General features: G+C 41.7%; 2 protein-coding genes across 2 annotated transcripts; one reads left to right on the forward strand and one right to left on the reverse strand.

Moving 5' to 3' along the window:
* Positions 1–932: 932 nt before the first annotated feature.
* LOC138611698 (UAP56-interacting factor-like) lies at positions 933–5,148 on the reverse strand. Its single transcript, XM_069684894.1, has 9 exons — positions 4,966–5,148; positions 4,655–4,792; positions 4,379–4,542; positions 3,635–3,783; positions 3,295–3,367; positions 3,075–3,130; positions 2,825–2,899; positions 2,519–2,645; positions 933–1,485 (listed from the first exon to the last, which is right to left on the reverse strand). The coding sequence occupies exons 1-9, from the start codon at positions 5,036–5,038 to the stop codon at positions 1,384–1,386; spliced, it is 957 nt and encodes a 318-aa protein (XP_069540995.1). The 5' UTR covers positions 5,039–5,148; the 3' UTR covers positions 933–1,383.
* A 548-nt stretch (positions 5,149–5,696) lies between these two features.
* On the forward strand, positions 5,697–9,994 carry cpdp (CPD photolyase). The gene is made up of 9 exons (XM_069685246.1): positions 5,697–5,992; positions 6,133–6,281; positions 6,554–6,736; positions 6,874–7,032; positions 7,619–7,817; positions 8,541–8,693; positions 8,844–8,965; positions 9,063–9,222; positions 9,321–9,994. Exons 1-9 carry the CDS (start codon positions 5,731–5,733, stop codon positions 9,467–9,469), a joined length of 1,536 nt encoding a protein of 511 aa, XP_069541347.1. The 5' UTR covers positions 5,697–5,730; the 3' UTR covers positions 9,470–9,994.
* Positions 9,995–16,581: the final 6,587 nt, after the last annotated feature.

The raw sequence follows: 16,581 nt of genomic DNA on the forward strand, positions 1-16,581 counted from the left end.
ACTTCTGGAACAAATTATTTTTCTGAACCCAGGATACAATGTGACGGAAGGTGCTTGTGAGTGAACTTTTTGGAGGCAATAACTAAAGTTCAATCTCTGATCCCATTGGCAATAGACTGCCGACAATATAGCTTCTGGGGACAATGGTGAACATGTAGGCATGTCTGGTTTAGTCAGAGGTTATAGATAAACCGCGCGCTGCATTGTTTACAGAAAAATAAACCGTTTTTCTTGTGATTGACTTTAACGGGTCTTACCTTTGCTGAAATTTCAACATCATGAAGCAGATTAGTAAAAAGTATAAATGAAGCTTTGTCAGGTCTGTCCTCAAGAGGAGAAGAAAACTACTTTTAAAATGAGAAGTTTGTTGAACGGAGGTCGGATCGATCAGATGCATTCGAGGAAGTCTGGAAATCTAAACGCTGAACGGCTTTCGTGACAAAGAGTCAGGGAGGTTGTCTCATGTTGAATTTTTGATCTAGCACAGATTGGGTAACACTTTCTTTGAAGGGGTGCGCATAAGACCGACATGACACCTTCATACCCATGACATGACATGGCATGATTTTTGGCATCAACTTGCTGCGGATGTCTGTTTATAAAGAAGGTAAATCTTCCTCAGATGACCACTGATGGGAGCCGGGATGTCATTATGGTGGATTACATTCGACCTGCTTTTGGTCTCCACACAGACTGTTTTTCCTGCCGATATGTGATTGGTCAATATTAACTGGACTACAAGTGTAGAACAAACCGAGACCAGACTTGGCATCCCTAAAATCCACGTCCCTGCCTACAGATTCTACATTTCTATGATTAATTAGAATGATTAATATAAAGATGGCTAGCTTCTACTTCACAGCCAGATGGCACTGTCTGATTACAAGAGAAGTTTCTCAGTGTGCTACAAACTGATTTAAAGCTCAACCAAGTCTTTTAAGAGAAACTGATTTATTGGAACAAACTTTACAAAATAATTCTCAAAAATGTCAAAAAAGTTATCTGGACATACATCCCACCTGGGCAAATACATAGCGGTCTTCTCTGAAAGAAATACTGCCACGCAGTCTTTATAGTAGTGTCATCAGTTCCAAGTCCAGAGGGGGAAAATCTCCTTTCTTCCCACTTTAGGACATCCACAATACAAACAGCGGAGTACAATGATATGGACAATGAATGGGGACTTATTTTAAACATTCTCTTCTATAGATGCTTCAGTTGTGCGCATTGCACTCGTTCGTCCCACGGTTGCCCTCCTTCCCTTTAGTAAAGTCAGTCAGTGGGTCAAAACACATCCCATCCACCAGAAAGGTCAGGTTCACTGTGTGTCTGAAGAGGACGACAGCGGCTGCCGAGTGTTACTTGTCACCGTCTCCTTGTCCTCTAACCCACAGTGACAAACCGGCTGCCTTTACTGCTGTGTGCTGTGGCGGTGCGCTGATCTTTGAGGATGCGGAATCGCTCGTTCAAGGTTATCGACGTTTGCTGTGGAGAGAGAAGCATGACAGAGACATTAACACTGTGTGGAGTAAAGTTAAGAGGATAGGAATGCTTATATCAAACATGGTCCTATATCTAAAAGTCTTAGCAGAACAACCAAGCCAATAGTGTTATTCAAATTTTAGACAGGAAGCTTCAAAAGATTGTGTCATTGCCATCATTGAGTTTTGGGCTTAAAGGAGCAATTCACCCTGGAAAAAGCCGCTGTCAGTCAAAGCTCTCTGTAATCAATAATATTTTAAATTGGCGCCATAGCTGTGGAGAAAGTCGTACCAACAGCTTGTGGTTTCGCCCATTCTACATTCCTACAACACCCAGCCTGCATTGCGCCCCTCCCTCTGAAAGGAACAGCCCAGCGCGACGCTAGATTGAAATACTACCGTTTTCCAGTCAAGGACATTGATCGCTGCAGGCAATGGCTCAGAGCGGTACAGAATCCGAAATACAATGAGAATATACCGGTGGATTGTCGAAAAGACCTTCAGGTCTGCAGTCTACGTTTCAAACTTGACGATTTTGAATGAGACATGACATCGGAGGCGGGCGCCAGATTGAGGAAATGTAGTTTAGAGCTCTAGAGTGGTGTAGAGCTCCCTGGCCTCCATCAGACGATGTGTTTTACGTAGTCTGGCGGAGGTTTTCCAGGGCCCATTGTAGAAGCAGACAGCGTCCAAACTGGCCCTTTAATAACAGGTGAAGCACCTACACAGAATATACAGGGTGTTCTTACATAAATCCTCATTTGGGCAATAAGCTTATTCTGTTTAGGGTGGGTCAATTTGGGACAATTTTTAACTCAAACCAGCCTGTCTTTGTTATTGTGTGCTGTGTTCTTCATTATAGTTGAGTTTATTTTATTCCGTCTCTTGGGTATTCGTTGTTCCATGTAGGGACAGCTTTGCAAATGAGCTTAGCCTATAAATGTTTTTGGCTTGTGGCATCTGTTTACATTCAACATTCTTCTCCCTATACAAATAAACATTTCATAAAATTAAACAAAATAGTAGAATGCTATCACCGGTTTTCCAACACTGTTGATGTCAAACTGCAGAGGCACGCCTTTGGGAATTTTCTTCTCCACTGTTTCCACCTTAACAGGAGCAGAGCTGGGAGCGGGGGGGTGCAGCGTCCAAGCAGAGGGAGGCCTGCAAAGAACTCAGTCACTCACTTTTGTTCTGACGCTTTCTGGGAGGGTCTTAACTAGCATGATTATTTCTATATGTACGTAACATAATGAAATCATCCTCTATTATGAATGAAAAATGTGTGTCTAAAATAATGTCTTAAACCAGAGTGTAAATATTGTTCAGTTTGTGATACTTACTCAGGCTGAGTCCTGGCTGTGGGGTTGTCAATTGAAACAGTCAAGATTCCACTGCTGGTTGTTGATGTGCGCCACCTGGTGGACAAACAGAAAAGTGTCACATGAACACAACAAACACCGACTATACAATGGGAAACAATGGTCTCCTTTCCTCTCCAAATGATTCATATCCTCACTATATTTCCTTTTCCTCACACATGCACACACAGCAGAGACACAAAACAGACTCGGTGAGCTCTGAGATACTCACTGTCGGGTTCTGACTGGAGGAGAGCGAGGATTTGGCTTTTGCACCTGGGCCTGTACCTGAAATATAAACATGAAAAATAAACACAAAGCTGTGTTTGCATTTGGATTTAGTGTTAAGTTTTCAAAAGCTCAGATAAACAGGTTATACTCCATATGCTGACTGAAAACCAATGAAAGAAATACAGTATATTTAACACCTCAATGATGTAACCAACGTGTACCTTGAGTCCTCTGCGAAAAAGAAATGTGGCCTGGCGTGCCTCCCTCTGAGTCTGCTGGACAGGCGGCAGGGGTCTGCATGAGTGCAACACAAATAGCAGTATTAAGATACAGCTGTGTGTGGCCACATACACAGCAGTTAACCACATCAACAAGCTAAATTTAGATCCGTTTACACGCATTCATACCTTGAAATTCAACTACACTCTAGATTACGCCTCTTAAAAACAGCATTTTGTATTTGATTAAATACCAAAAAATCCCGACTTTGGGTTCCTGCAATAAAAGATCTATACATTCGAACATTTGCACAGCACACAAGCGGTTATAATCAGTTCTCACCGTCGCTGCAGCTGAAACGGTCTCCTGACCGACGTTACATTCGGGCCTCTCTGTGGATCAGGCTGCCTGTACGGCCTCCTCTGTACCTCTGGCTTCCTGTACTGAGCTTCAGGGCGTTGAATGAAGGGCTTTGTTTTCTGTCTTGTTTTCTGAAAAGGGAAGTGTAGTGGAGGAAAAATACACCATCATCAAAGGCCTGTTATGATGCATACATACGTGGATAACCATGCTGAAAAACCAGCATTGAAACTAGATTTCACAACATTTGAAAATCCATCTCTAAATGCAGCTCTATAGAAAAAGACACCAAGATAGCCTTTGAGCTTGACTTAATTGATAAACATGCTACTGAATCAATGAATTACTGTCTGAATGTAAACATGATGCAGATTGATTCTAAAAATATTTAAGTAACAGAAGATACAAGAAGAGTCATTGTTAACCTCTTAAAAAAGGAGCAGGTAGGCTCAGTGAGTAACTTAACTTAAGTAAACTTGAATTGTTGTATGCACTTCAGCAATGATTATTTATATTTTAACATAACTTTGATTTCAATTTGAAAAAGTAAATGAATCCCCAAGTAGGATGACGTTTCTTAATATTGGGTACGTTAAGCACAACTCACTGTAGTTTAATAAAAGGAGAGTGAAAGACAGTTACAGATGCTGTGGTGGAATGAAGTTGTAATCACATCTGCTGAGATTCTTATCAAGCCCATGTGTACTTCAGTTTGTCCTCCATTACCTGGGCGATAGCTGCTCTGTTCATTGTGCCAACTCGTTTGAGCAGGGCACCTGGCCTCCTGGCTGCCAGTCCTGTGATAACCCCCTGACCTCTTCGTCGAACCTGCAGGGGAGGGACCCTCCTGCTTTTTAACTTAGGCGCTCCTCCTCGGGGCACGCCACCTCCTGGTAAGGATATCATTAGCGACATTACACATGTGCATACATGTTTGGAAAAACACAAATGCAAAGGTGACCAATGACACAATAACAAGTGAGACAGCGTAAGCAGACACACCTCTCTGGACTGGTCCAGCAGTCCTTGGCGAAACTCTTCCTTGAGGTAAACGGCCTTTCTTCTTGACGGGTCGGCCATTCACGGGGGCCTGTCTCCTTTTTAACTGCTGCTCTTTCTTGTTCAACCGAATGATGTCATCTAATGAATTTAACACACGAGCAATGTTAAACAAGGGCGTTCAACTGCTCAAATGAGATATATTTGGCACGCTAGCTTACTAGCTAGCTGCTGGCAACCTCCCTACAGTCAGTAGTTAACATTAGCTAGTACTCTATTTTTGTAACGTTTGTGTTAGCAAGCGAGCTCCTTACCTAGTGACATGTCGACTTTATCTGGAACTGGCTGTCTTCTCCCCCGCCCTGCTGTAAATTCATCTTTGTTCATACTTAAAAAAAAACCCGACAAACAATCCCAAGTGAAATAAGAAATCCGATAATAGTTGTAAACCGTGCCAGCAGTACGTCCTTTTTGAGGCTATACTACAACAGACACGAACCTCCTCCTAACGTAAACGGCGCGGCGCATGCGCTTTAAAGGTATTGCCATTGCACTGTGGGAAATGTAGTAAAATCAATCAAAATAGTGTGTTACGAAACCCAGCGTGCTCATGTAACTGGTTGTGTAAAGGGAAATTCGGTGTCCGCTAACGCTTCTCTTTGCTGCTACAAGACCAGCAACTTGGTCTGTTGTTTCTTTCTGTTATCTTCAAATAACCTTTGACAGACAAACTTCAATTTTATTCGTTGTATGTTGCAGTGCATTCGTAGGAGGTAAGTCATATTAGACTCGACAGTCTTTGAATGAGAACTTTGTCTGCGTCGTCGTGTTTTCTATCACGTATAACTTTTTGTTCTGAATGCAATCTGATTAGTTCAACAAATGCTTGTTTAAGTAATATTTAATGTAAGTGATGTTTTACAATCGGACTTTGTTACTCACCATTTCCACTGTGGTTTCCCTGCAGCTCATCTTTGTCCTCTGCACCAAGGCAATTCTTCACACTTCTTACACACAGAAGTCAGGGGCACCCAGCAGTATTCTCTTACCTGACCGTGTCATTCACCAGTCAAACTAACATGTCTGACAAAAAACGCAAGGCACCGTCTGCTGCTGCTGCTAAAAAGCCCAGCGCCAAGCAGCAGAAGCTGGCTCCCATGAAGGAGGCAAAGCAGGAGAGAGCTGGAGACTGGCTGCAGGACCATCTAAAGCAGCAGAGGATAGAGAAAAAGGAGATGAAATTCAACAAGAAACGCCTTCGTTTTATATCTGACACTGAGAAGATAAAGCAGGACTCAGAGGGTGTCCTGTACTGGATGTCAAGAGACCAGAGAGTACAAGGTGAACACTTAAAACAACTACAAGCTGTGCAGAGAGATCTGTTTAGGCTTGTACTTTTGCCTTGTATTTTATCTCTTTAAACTTCTTCTGTGCGTCTCCATTGGCAACATGTATTGTGTGTTTTTCCCTGTGTGTGTTAGATAATTGGGCACTGATCCACGCTCAGCGGCTCGCTGTGCAGGAGAACCTTCCTCTGCACATCTGTTTCTGCCTGGTCGTCCCAAAATCAGAGCTGTCCACTCTGAGACACTACAGCTTTATGGTGAAAGGTCTGAAAGAAGTTTCGAAGGTAGTGATTCATGATTTTTCTTATGAATGCACTCAATATTGGCAGAAATTCCAGTAGTGCATTAGTCAGTTTGTCTTTAAAAGAAGAAAAATTACAACACATTTATTCCATTAGTCAAGGGTGATGGTTTTTGGGTGTTTAGAAGACACAAGAGTCCAATACTCTGTACACATGATCCAATATTCTTGACACTTGTTCCATTCGATCATGATCCAGGTACTTTAACCCATCACAAAGTCTGTGATGTCTAATTTTCTGCCTCTACAAAACAGGAATGCGAAACCTTGGACATCCAGTTCCACTTGCTGCGTGGTTCAGCGGGGGAAGTTCTCCCCGGCTTTGTCTCGGACCGAGGCATGGGGGCGGTGGTGACAGACTTCTCCCCACTCAGAGAGCCGCTGCAGTGGTTGGAAGATGTCAAAAAGAAGCTTCCGAAAGACATCCCCTTTATACAGGTATGAAATCTCAGACAGGAAGAAAGTGTTGTTGTCTTTGTCACATTGGATCACAAGGAGAAAATGAGAAAAGCAATTTAATTTACCTGCAATTCCATTTGTTTCTCCTGGTAAACACCTTATTTTCCTTTTTATAGGTTGATACCCACAATATCGTTCCCTGCTGGGTAGCATCACCTAAACTCGAGTACGCTGCCAGGACTATCAGAGGAAAGCTCACCAAGCTTTTGCCAGAGTACCTCACTGATTTCCCTCTGGTGGAGAAACACCCCCACACAGCAACTAGAACTGCCAAAGTAAGTGCTGTAGCAAAAGTGAAAGGCACCTTGTGTATAATAAGAGTTAGCATGTCATAGTAAGCAGAAAAAAAGCCACATATTCATGTTTTTATATCACATTCAAGGACTTTTTGATAAGTTAAGATGACACAATCCTACTCCTAAAATATTATGCTTTGAAAGTGTTTTTTAACATCATTGCAAGCGAGAGTGAGCTGTCAGTGAGCTCATTGATGTGGAGTTTAAGTCACACTACCGCAGTAAAGCACCTTTCTTTTAACCTTCAACAGCTCCTCTTCTCTGCTCATTATTTATTGATGAGGGAATATAAACAGGAGACTTTTATAACTGTCCAAAAGTTTACATTTCCTTCCCAGCACTTGATAGTAAAGCTGCAGGGATATGTGCCTTTCCTGCAGTGCAGTGATTGATATGCCAGTCACTGGTTTAAGCCTTCACCTAACGTTAGCTAGGTGAAAGGCTCAGGACTCTCCTTAACTAATTTTGAAGTATTCAGTTACTTGTGAAGTGTATACATAAGCTCATCACTGTCAGCTGTGATCTCTGCTCAATTTTTGTCTTCTCTCCCACCTTCACCTTACAGCCCATAGACTGGGACGACACCCTTGCCTCCCTGGAGGTTGACAAAACTGTAGGGGAGACAGAGTGGGCTAAGCCAGGCACCAAGGCAGGAGTGGCCATGTTGGAGTCCTTCATTGATGTGCGCCTTAAGACATTTGACACCCAACGCAATGACCCAAACGCTCCCGCCCTCAGCCAGCTCTCTCCGTGGATCCGCTTCGGTCAGTAGTACCTCGAAAAACCTTGAATTTGCTCTTGTGAATTTTCTCTTTTGTTGCCTCTTTCTAACATTTTCTGTCATGATTATGACCATAAAATATTGGTGTATGTCTAAGCTTTGGACCTGGGCACAAAACGGTAACTGCTACAACACTCCAGTTGAGTTCAATGTCTTGTTGTTGCTGGTCTGAAATCATATCCCCAAATGGTTGACAATGGTTTCCCACAGGGATCAATATTGGTGACCCTGCAATTTACTCAATACATGTGACTGTCGTTGCAACATGCATGTCATTTTCACAAACCATCTTCTTTGCTATCAGCTCTGCCTCTTTTGACCCTTTAAACCTCTGTTCCACATCAAAAGCAGAATGTACACATTAAAAAACTTCGGTGTTCCTGCTCTGAACCTTAGTCAAAATGGAAATATAAGTTTCAGTATGACGATGAAAGTATGTAGAAAATTTGTAATGCTGACAAGGCCATCACACTGTTAGATGTGACTTATATGAAAAGGTTGGGTGATCATCATGGACAAGCAGGGGGCATTAGCATGCCTGCAATTTCATTAGTAACGTTATGCTAATTTCAAAGTTCTGAGTGACCAACCATGACACCAGATCAAAGTGATTAAGCTCAAAAAGTTTCTTATACCCCCTTAATATTTCTATCTTTATCTGTCTCTCTCTTCATCCTCTTGAACCATCTCTTCTTCCTCCCATCAGGCCACCTGTCGGCGCAGCGCGTGGCGCTGCAAGTTCAGCACAGTGGAAGGAAGGCCGGCGTTACAGTCGCCTCCTTCATCGAGGAGCTGGTGGTGCGCAGGGAGCTGACTGACAACTTCTGCTACTACAACAAGAAATACGACAGTGTGGAGGGTCAGTGCAGATATAATCAAGTAACACACTGTTCACTGTTGGAAAAGTTTACCGTTAGATACAGTCAGATGTCAGCTCATTTGACTGATTTGTTTGACATTTTGTAGAATATGTTTCAAATGTTTTAGTTGTTGTGTTACTGGTACTCAGGTGCGTATGAGTGGGCTCAGAAGACCTTAAGAGATCATGCCAAAGACGAGAGGCCGTATCTCTACACGCGTGAGCAGCTGGAGAAAGCAAAGACACACGACAAGCTCTGGAACGCAGCTCAGGTACGACATTGAGTCTAAAACACGGCGGCTCTAACTGTTCTCACTTATCTGTGTTATATCTTGTTACTTACATCTGTTTGTTGCACGTCTCCAATAGTACCAGGTGGTCAGTGAGGGGAAGATGCACGGTTTCTTGAGGATGTACTGGGCCAAAAAGATCCTGGAGTGGACTTCTTCACCGGAGGAGGCGCTCTCAATCGCTCTCTACCTCAACGATCGCTACGAGTTGGATGGCCAGGACCCCAACGGCTTTGTCGGTAAGGACACAATTCTCATTTGTGCAAAAGTGACACTGATGTACTGAAAACCATTTCTCACATATTCATGCCCTCCCTGCTGCGTTTCCCTCCTGTAGGCTGTATGTGGTCTATCTGTGGCATCCACGACCAGGGCTGGGCAGAGAGACCCATTTTCGGAAAGATCCGCTACATGAACTACAAAGGCTGCCTCCGGAAGTTTGACGTGGCCAGCTTTGAGAGGAAGTACTGTCCCAAAAGCCCCTGAAACATTCAGTGTTTAGAAGAATGGGACTAAGATGCCTGAACATCTACCTCCTTCGTCTTTATCTCGGGAAGCGTTTTTAAAGTCTGGCTCTCACAGTGGATTTACCTGTTTCTTTTTGTTTACCGCTTGTTTCATCCTTAATATTCAGTTTGTTATCGCCTGGGCTGTTTCTTCTACTTATTATTCAGACATGTTGTTAACACTTATCATCACTGTAAGCTGCCAATTTAGTGTACAGTTTATTTTAGTTTGCTGATGTTTAAGTTAACATTACATATAGATCGGTGGTGCCTACTTGGTTAGCAGGAAGCTACTTTTTTTTTTACATGGATCTTTTTCTATAAATTTTATCTTGAACAGAAGAGGCTGTGTTTGTTGTAACGGTTTTCATTCATACCACAACACATGCGAGCAAAGTGACCTCTATTCACACCAAACTGATAAACAACCGTGTTTAAAATGTTTTTCACATTTTCAGTTCTTTTTAATGTTTAGCTGAAATGTTTGACTATTCTTCACTGTATGAACTTCTCTATTTTTTTTACAAGTTCTGTTATCAAAGTTGTGAATTGATGCCTTTTAAATAAATAAAAAAAACAACTTGCATTTCAGAATCGGCTTTATTGGCCAAGGATACGTTCATGTGCAAGGTGCAGTATGAAGAACCCAGGACTGTGACAGAATCACCATCTCTGAACATCATTGAATCTGACTGTTCAGCTTTTACCAGGAGAAACAGGGACTGGCCCTGGTTGGCTCTTCCACTTCAGTCTTGAAATGACCAAAGTGAGCCGAACAGATAGAACAGATGTAATGAGTTGTCAAAATTACTGGACTAGAGGAAAAAACCAAATAGAATTTATTATTATTTGGTCTTTAATCTCTATTTATATTTTCGACACAGAAATGTAGAATCTGTAGGCAGGGACTTGGATTTCCGGGAAGGCAAGCGTTCTGTTTGAACTACGCTTGTAGTCCGAGTAATATTGACCAATCACGTATCAGCAGGCTGCAGTGTTTACAGAAACAGTCCGCGTGGAGAGAAAAGCAGGCGGAACGTAATCAGCGTGATGACATCCCGGCTCCCATCAGCGGCTATCTGATGATGATTTAGCTTCTTATTAATCTCTATGAACAGACATCTGCATGCTAACACCTAATATTCTGTTCTAGATCTAAAATGTAACACCCAAGCCGTTCAGATTTCCCGACTTCCTTGAATGCATCACATCGATCCGACCTCAGTTCAACAAACGAGCATTTTAAAAGTTTTCTTCTCCTCTTAAGGAGCTTACAAAGCTTGAATTTGTACTTCTTACTAATCTGCATCATGATGTTGAAGTTTCGGCTAAGGTAAGACCCGTTAATAACAAGTAAATCACAAGAAAGCGGTTTCTCTTTCTGTGACAATCCAGCTCGCGGAAAAGGAAGTCATGACGGGAAGTCGATTATCGCTTACCGCCCGGCGCGTTCACAGAGGCTGTATCGTCTCAGAATATAGACTACAAAACTTTCCATTCCCAAGATGTACATCTAACACAGCACTGTGAACTCAAAAGGCAAAGAAAGCTGACCATGTAATAAAACCGGGCTATTTCAAATGCTGCACCATGTGTTTGAAGTATTGTAGTAGGTAATGATGTAAAGGAGGCACATAAGGACGTAACAGCTGACAATAACACCAAAATGCAATGAAGGACAGACTCTGTCCCCCTAAAACAACACACGCCCCCTTCTCTCTCACTCTGGGGTAACACAAATAAGACAGCAGATGCTGCCGCCATAAATTTTAAGATGTTTTCTCAAGTGGAACATAAATCCTCGTCTGACTTTAAGGTTAATTAAGCTGCCCGTCAGTAAGCTGGCATTACTCAGCAAGGCAAGTTTCATTATAAAGCACTATTCATACATATAGCAATTCAAAGTGCTTACACAGTTAAAAACAGAGCAGTATGACAGACATAACATACAGAATACAAAATAAGTATAAAAACAGGTTGGTCAGGACAGCACAATTTCTTAAAAGATAGTCCCACTACATGGTGTATGATGTAAAATGAGCTAGTATTTAATTCGGAGATTCAACCCATTCATAATCATGAGTTATAGACTGTGTACATTGTAAGACAGAATTTAAGCCATCATGCTGTTCAGGGCCGCGGGGGGCTGAAGCCGATCCCAGCTGTTATTAGGCGAGAGGTGGACTGATTGCCAACTGGCAGCCACTCACACTCACATTCACATTCACACCTACGGGCAGTTTTGGAATCGCCAGAGTGCCAGGAGGGAAACCATACAACTTCCCTATACTGCTAAACCGGGATTCGAACCAGGAACCTCCTGGCAGTGAGGTGATGGCGCTAACCATTGCATCACCGTGTTGCCCACGTCAAAATAGAATAACTAAATAACCAAACAGGAGAAAGACCATACGAATGTCTTTCACTGTACACATTGTAAGTAACAGTTTATGTTTAAATCTTGACCATAACGATCCGTGAAGTTTGTGACTTTTGCCTACCAACTAATGGCCATAAGAAGTTTCAAGTTTTTTTTTACTTAAACAGTTTTTTTCTTCATCAACTGTAACCCTGAGTCATTCTTATGTAATAAGTACGTGAGAACAAGAAGGGACAAAGCCATCTGTATTTTTTAACAAGGCTTCGGCCCTTTAACATCTGCAGGCCAGTGCTATGTCCTTTGACGTGCCGGAGAGAGGGTGCTCGCACATCAGACAGAAACTGATTAGGAAGGCCTGCTCCATCATCGGAACAAAAAGGGATGATATTCAGCAGGTTGACAGAGGCAAGGATGCTCTCTAAACTAGAGTCCATACTGAGAAATCCCTCCAGCCTGCTCCACAGCCTGGAGGTGATTCAGCAGAGCACGTTCAGTCACAGGCTGATTACACCGAGGTGCAGGACTGAACGAGACAGGAAGTCCTTTCTATTAGCTGCCATCAGACTTATTAAAGAGCAGTTATCTATCTATCTATCTATCTATCTATCTATCTATCATTGTTTGTGCATGCTCTTTAAACAGTAGAAAGAGGTCACTGACTTACTGCTAATTAGCTTCATCTAAATATGTTGTTTTTAAATCTTTCCTTGGAAGACGGCGGTTCCTCACTGGAAATGAGTGCTTGATTTAATTTCAAAGTAGTTTATTTATTTATTTTCACATATTTAACCTTTATATAATCAGGATGTCCTTTGAGTTCAAATCTCTTTTCCGAGGGAGACCGGGCCCAGACACCATACTGGTTACGGTTCCAGTAAAGATAAAACAACAACAAACAAGAAATACAGTCATCAAACACACAAGGAAAAGACTCAGACCGGTTATATTTTTCAGAAACATGGACTCTTAACATGGCTTTAAATTGTTCCAAGGGGACGAGATTTTCAAGATGCAGTTTGTTCTGCAGATTGTTCCAAGTCCAGGCAGCAAAGTAGCTGCCTAGCTCTGTACAAACCCTTGGAACCTGGTAAGAGAGCCACCTAGTTTATAGAGGTACAAAAGAACAGGACTGTTTCTTTTATTGTTCTCAGTGTTCTTAAAGAGGAAGCAGAAGGATAATTAGGAATGACAAAAAATAGACAAGACTATAACGGTAAAATATAGGTTTATATACGGATGAAAAAACATGCCGACATATAAGTCTATATACAAAAAGGACAATTATATACAGCATTACATATTAACTTCGGGGGCTGGGTTACATCACTGTTGCAAATGTGGTTTTTAATATACAAGAAGTAATTAAGCACAAAAACCCATGACTACCCAACCTAATTAACTGCACACTGGATTTAAAAAATCCCTTCAGGTAGCAACGTACTTAACACAATTTCTTATATTAAAGAACCTGCACTGTGCTATGAGTTCTTTTGTTGTGTTCGTTTCAGGGGAAGGAGATATTAATGTCTCTTAGGATTGTGCTTTTCGTGTAGTTAGCTGAAAGAAGCTGGTATTGTTAGAGGGAATAACAAAATTACAGTCTTATTACTGGACATAGTTTCCCAGTGCTTTAAATTGTTTGAAGTTTCAGTTCTTAATAAAAAAAAGCAGCAGGACTGTGCGTTATTTTTAGGACAAGAACTTAGTTATCAATACACGTTTTAGAACAACTTTATTCTGACTAATCTTGTCTCCAACAAGAGACGAGGCTACATTTCTTTGAGAGATTTATTAGTGTAGTTTAACTCATTGCTGCTGATGCCCATATTTAGGTGTTCTTCTGCAACAGATGTGCTGCGATGCTTTGTGTACAGTAAAGACTTGTTTTATCCAGTGCTGAAACAATAGGTCTACAGAGAGCATCTCATCAACACAGACTCAAGAGGATGTTGCTGGTAATCTTCAAGCGCTTCTGTTGGAAGTCCAGCAAGCTCTTCTGCTTTATTAAACAGAGTAGCAGTGGGATCACAGACTGTCTAAACGAAGTGGAAGTGGCCTTGGGGTTTGAAAAGTGAAGCCCATGCAGAAGTGCCTTTAACCTGCATTCTTTCTAATGGCCAGAAGGGGACAGCTCCACTATTTGTAAAAAGAGGTCTGATACAGAGGTCTACAAGAGAATGACCCCACTTTTCACTTTATTTATTACCTCAGTAAACACATTTCAGGTCTTCCTCTATACAGCAGGTTAATGGTTTTTCAAATTATGTTGTAAATCAGGAAAGACGCATAATGATGAATACTCAGTGTCTCATCAACATGGTAACTTATGGCTCAGCAAAAAAGGGAAAAAACAAGGCAATTGCCAAATGCTAAATTCAAGGCTTCAAAACTGTAGTACATATTTAGTATAACGTTATGGTTTGTATATATAATATATATTATATATATGTATTCAAGGAGGGTGACAGAAAGCTACTTATACATGGGGACAGGGGAACAGCATAGGACCATCAGAACATATGACTGAGATGGACCTCAGTCATGGCCCTGGGAACAAAGGACCCATGGAAACAAACAAACCTGTGAACATAGGACCCTGGGAATGTAGTACCTTGGAAACTTATGGCCCTGGGAATAAAGGACTTTGGAAACATAGGACCTGTTTGGGAATTATAGGACCTTGAGAACTTTGGACCCTGGAAACAAAGCACCATAGGAACTTATGGCCCTGATAACATAGGACCTTGGAAACGAAGGGCTCTGGTGATTTAGGACCCTGGGAATGTAGTACCTTGGAAAGGTAGGGCCTTGGGAATGTATGACTTTGGGAATGTAGTACCGTGGAAACTTAGGACTCTGAAAACATAGGAGCTTGGGGACAAAGTACCATAAGAACGTATGGCCTTGATAACATAGTACCTTGGGAACTTAGGACCTAGAGAACACAGGACCCCCAGAGCATAGTGTCTTTGGAACTTGGCCCATAGGACCTTGGAAATTTAGGAACTTGGAAACTTAGGGACCTGGGAACTTGGATTGCGAAAAGTCAGGGAGTCAACTAAGTAAGTGGATTGATTCTTCGTACATTAATCAACTATGGGAAACACAAGAGAAATGTACCATAGTACATGCTTGCTTTTAAAGGGACTGGGTTACATCACAGTTGCAAATGTTTTAACACTGGTGTAATTAATCACAGAAACAAAAAAGGCAACTACCCAACCTAATTAACTGCAGCCACAATAGAGGATAAAAACAATCCCTTCAGGTAGCAACACACTCGGAACCTCTTTATTGCTATGGGCTCCTTTTTCGTTGGTTAATTTCCGGGAAAATACATACACACTTCATCTCCCAAGTTTGCACTTTCTTGTGCTAATTAGCTAAAAACCAGTTGGTATCGTTATAAGAAATAAGATCATTGATGCGTGAACCACATTTGAACCTCATGATGGTACAAGAGGAAAAGTCAACCTGGTCATTATGACTTATTCTCTGGTGACAATGAATGTCCGTATTAAATGTCATGGCGATTCATCCAATATATGTTTGTATGGACAAAAAAACAACAGACTAGTATTGTTGTAGCTAATGAGATTACTGGATTATGTGAACCCTGACTTTCTCCCACTCTCTTGGGGAGTATCTTTCTCTGGACTTTGCAGGCATTTCTTCACAAGAGCATCCGACTTTTAAACATAAGGAGAATGCAGTCACAGCAGAAGTCCTGCGTCCTCGTAGTAAGCTGTCTTTTGTGAAATAGCTTGTGTGTAAATTGAGTGGAGAGCTAATCTCACCGCTAAGACTCGTATAACAAAGACATAATGAAAACAGTGGAGCGGTGCAAGAGTTTAATCAATGTGCCGTTGATATCCTTTTTCCCTTTTATCTACCTTTTTTTTCAGTCTCTCATTTACTTTTTGCTTACACTGACACTCACTGTAGTTGCTGTAAGTATATTTTTCTGAAAGTACATGAGCTTATTGCACCAGGTGTCCTGCTGTGTGACACAGCCTTGACACTCCACTAATGCCTGTACAAGCAAGCTGCAACTATTTCAAATAACCTGACTGTGCCTTATGTTTTATTGACCTATTTTTTGAAGTGTTTAATGTATTCTGATGAAGTGTGCTCTGCAGTGTGTACAGTATTGTTGTTCCTGTTTTAATATAACGAATGTACATTGTGTACTTTTGATTGCGCAGGGACTGCTGTGGCAAAAAACAGGGGGGGGTGATGGCTAAGCTAGCACAATGTGTACGTATGCTGTAACTTTAAACTGTATAAATGATCAAAGTCACTCACCAGGTTACTTTATGAGAACATTTGCATTTGTATTCATACTTGTTTCCTAATAACCTTCCATCCATTCATTTGCTACACCTGCTTATCAAGTGCACGGCCACTGCAGGAGGAGGAGGAGATAACATACACTATGCACAGGGCCAATGCATGGTGCTCCATGTGTTGAGATTTCCAATTAACCTTACTGTTAAGTTATTTTAGGTTTAATTCTGGTGAGGCGACAGCGTTTAACAGCAATTAACTGTTAACGGAAACACATCATATCACAGGTTGGCTTTAAGAGTTCTTGTTACCAACTCGGAACAGGTAAAGTCTGGTTATAGTAAACCTGCTGCCGTAAATAAAGCTTAACTTAACGTAATGGTGCTCCAGCACTTATTCTCTGCCTGCTGCCGAACCTGCCTGCC

This window comes from Semicossyphus pulcher, unplaced genomic scaffold (genome assembly GCF_022749685.1).
Source record: "Semicossyphus pulcher isolate SPU_LCO1_2020_fin unplaced genomic scaffold, fSemPul1.0.p SCAF_7, whole genome shotgun sequence".
In the NCBI taxonomy this organism is placed as follows: Eukaryota; Metazoa; Chordata; class Actinopteri; order Labriformes; family Labridae; genus Semicossyphus; species Semicossyphus pulcher.

Bases quoted from the DNA above. Each gene is read 5' to 3' on its own strand.
- LOC138611698 (XM_069684894.1), bottom strand. From the start codon at position 5,038: ATGAACAAAGATGAATTTACAGCAGGGCGGGGGAGAAGACAGCCAGTT. The intron at 3,784-4,378 runs GTAATGGAGGAC...TTCCCTTTTCAG, and splicing joins ACAGAGCAGCTATCGCCCAG to AAAACAAGACAGAAAACAAA. The intron at 3,368-3,634 runs GTGAGAACTGAT...GCACTCATGCAG, and splicing joins CCGTTTCAGCTGCAGCGACG to ACCCCTGCCGCCTGTCCAGC.
- cpdp (XM_069685246.1), top strand. From the start codon at position 5,731: ATGTCTGACAAAAAACGCAAGGCACCGTCTGCTGCTGCTGCTAAAAAG. The intron at 5,993-6,132 runs GTGAACACTTAA...TGTGTGTGTTAG, and splicing joins AAGAGACCAGAGAGTACAAG to ATAATTGGGCACTGATCCAC. The intron at 9,223-9,320 runs GTAAGGACACAA...TCCCTCCTGTAG, and splicing joins GGACCCCAACGGCTTTGTCG to GCTGTATGTGGTCTATCTGT.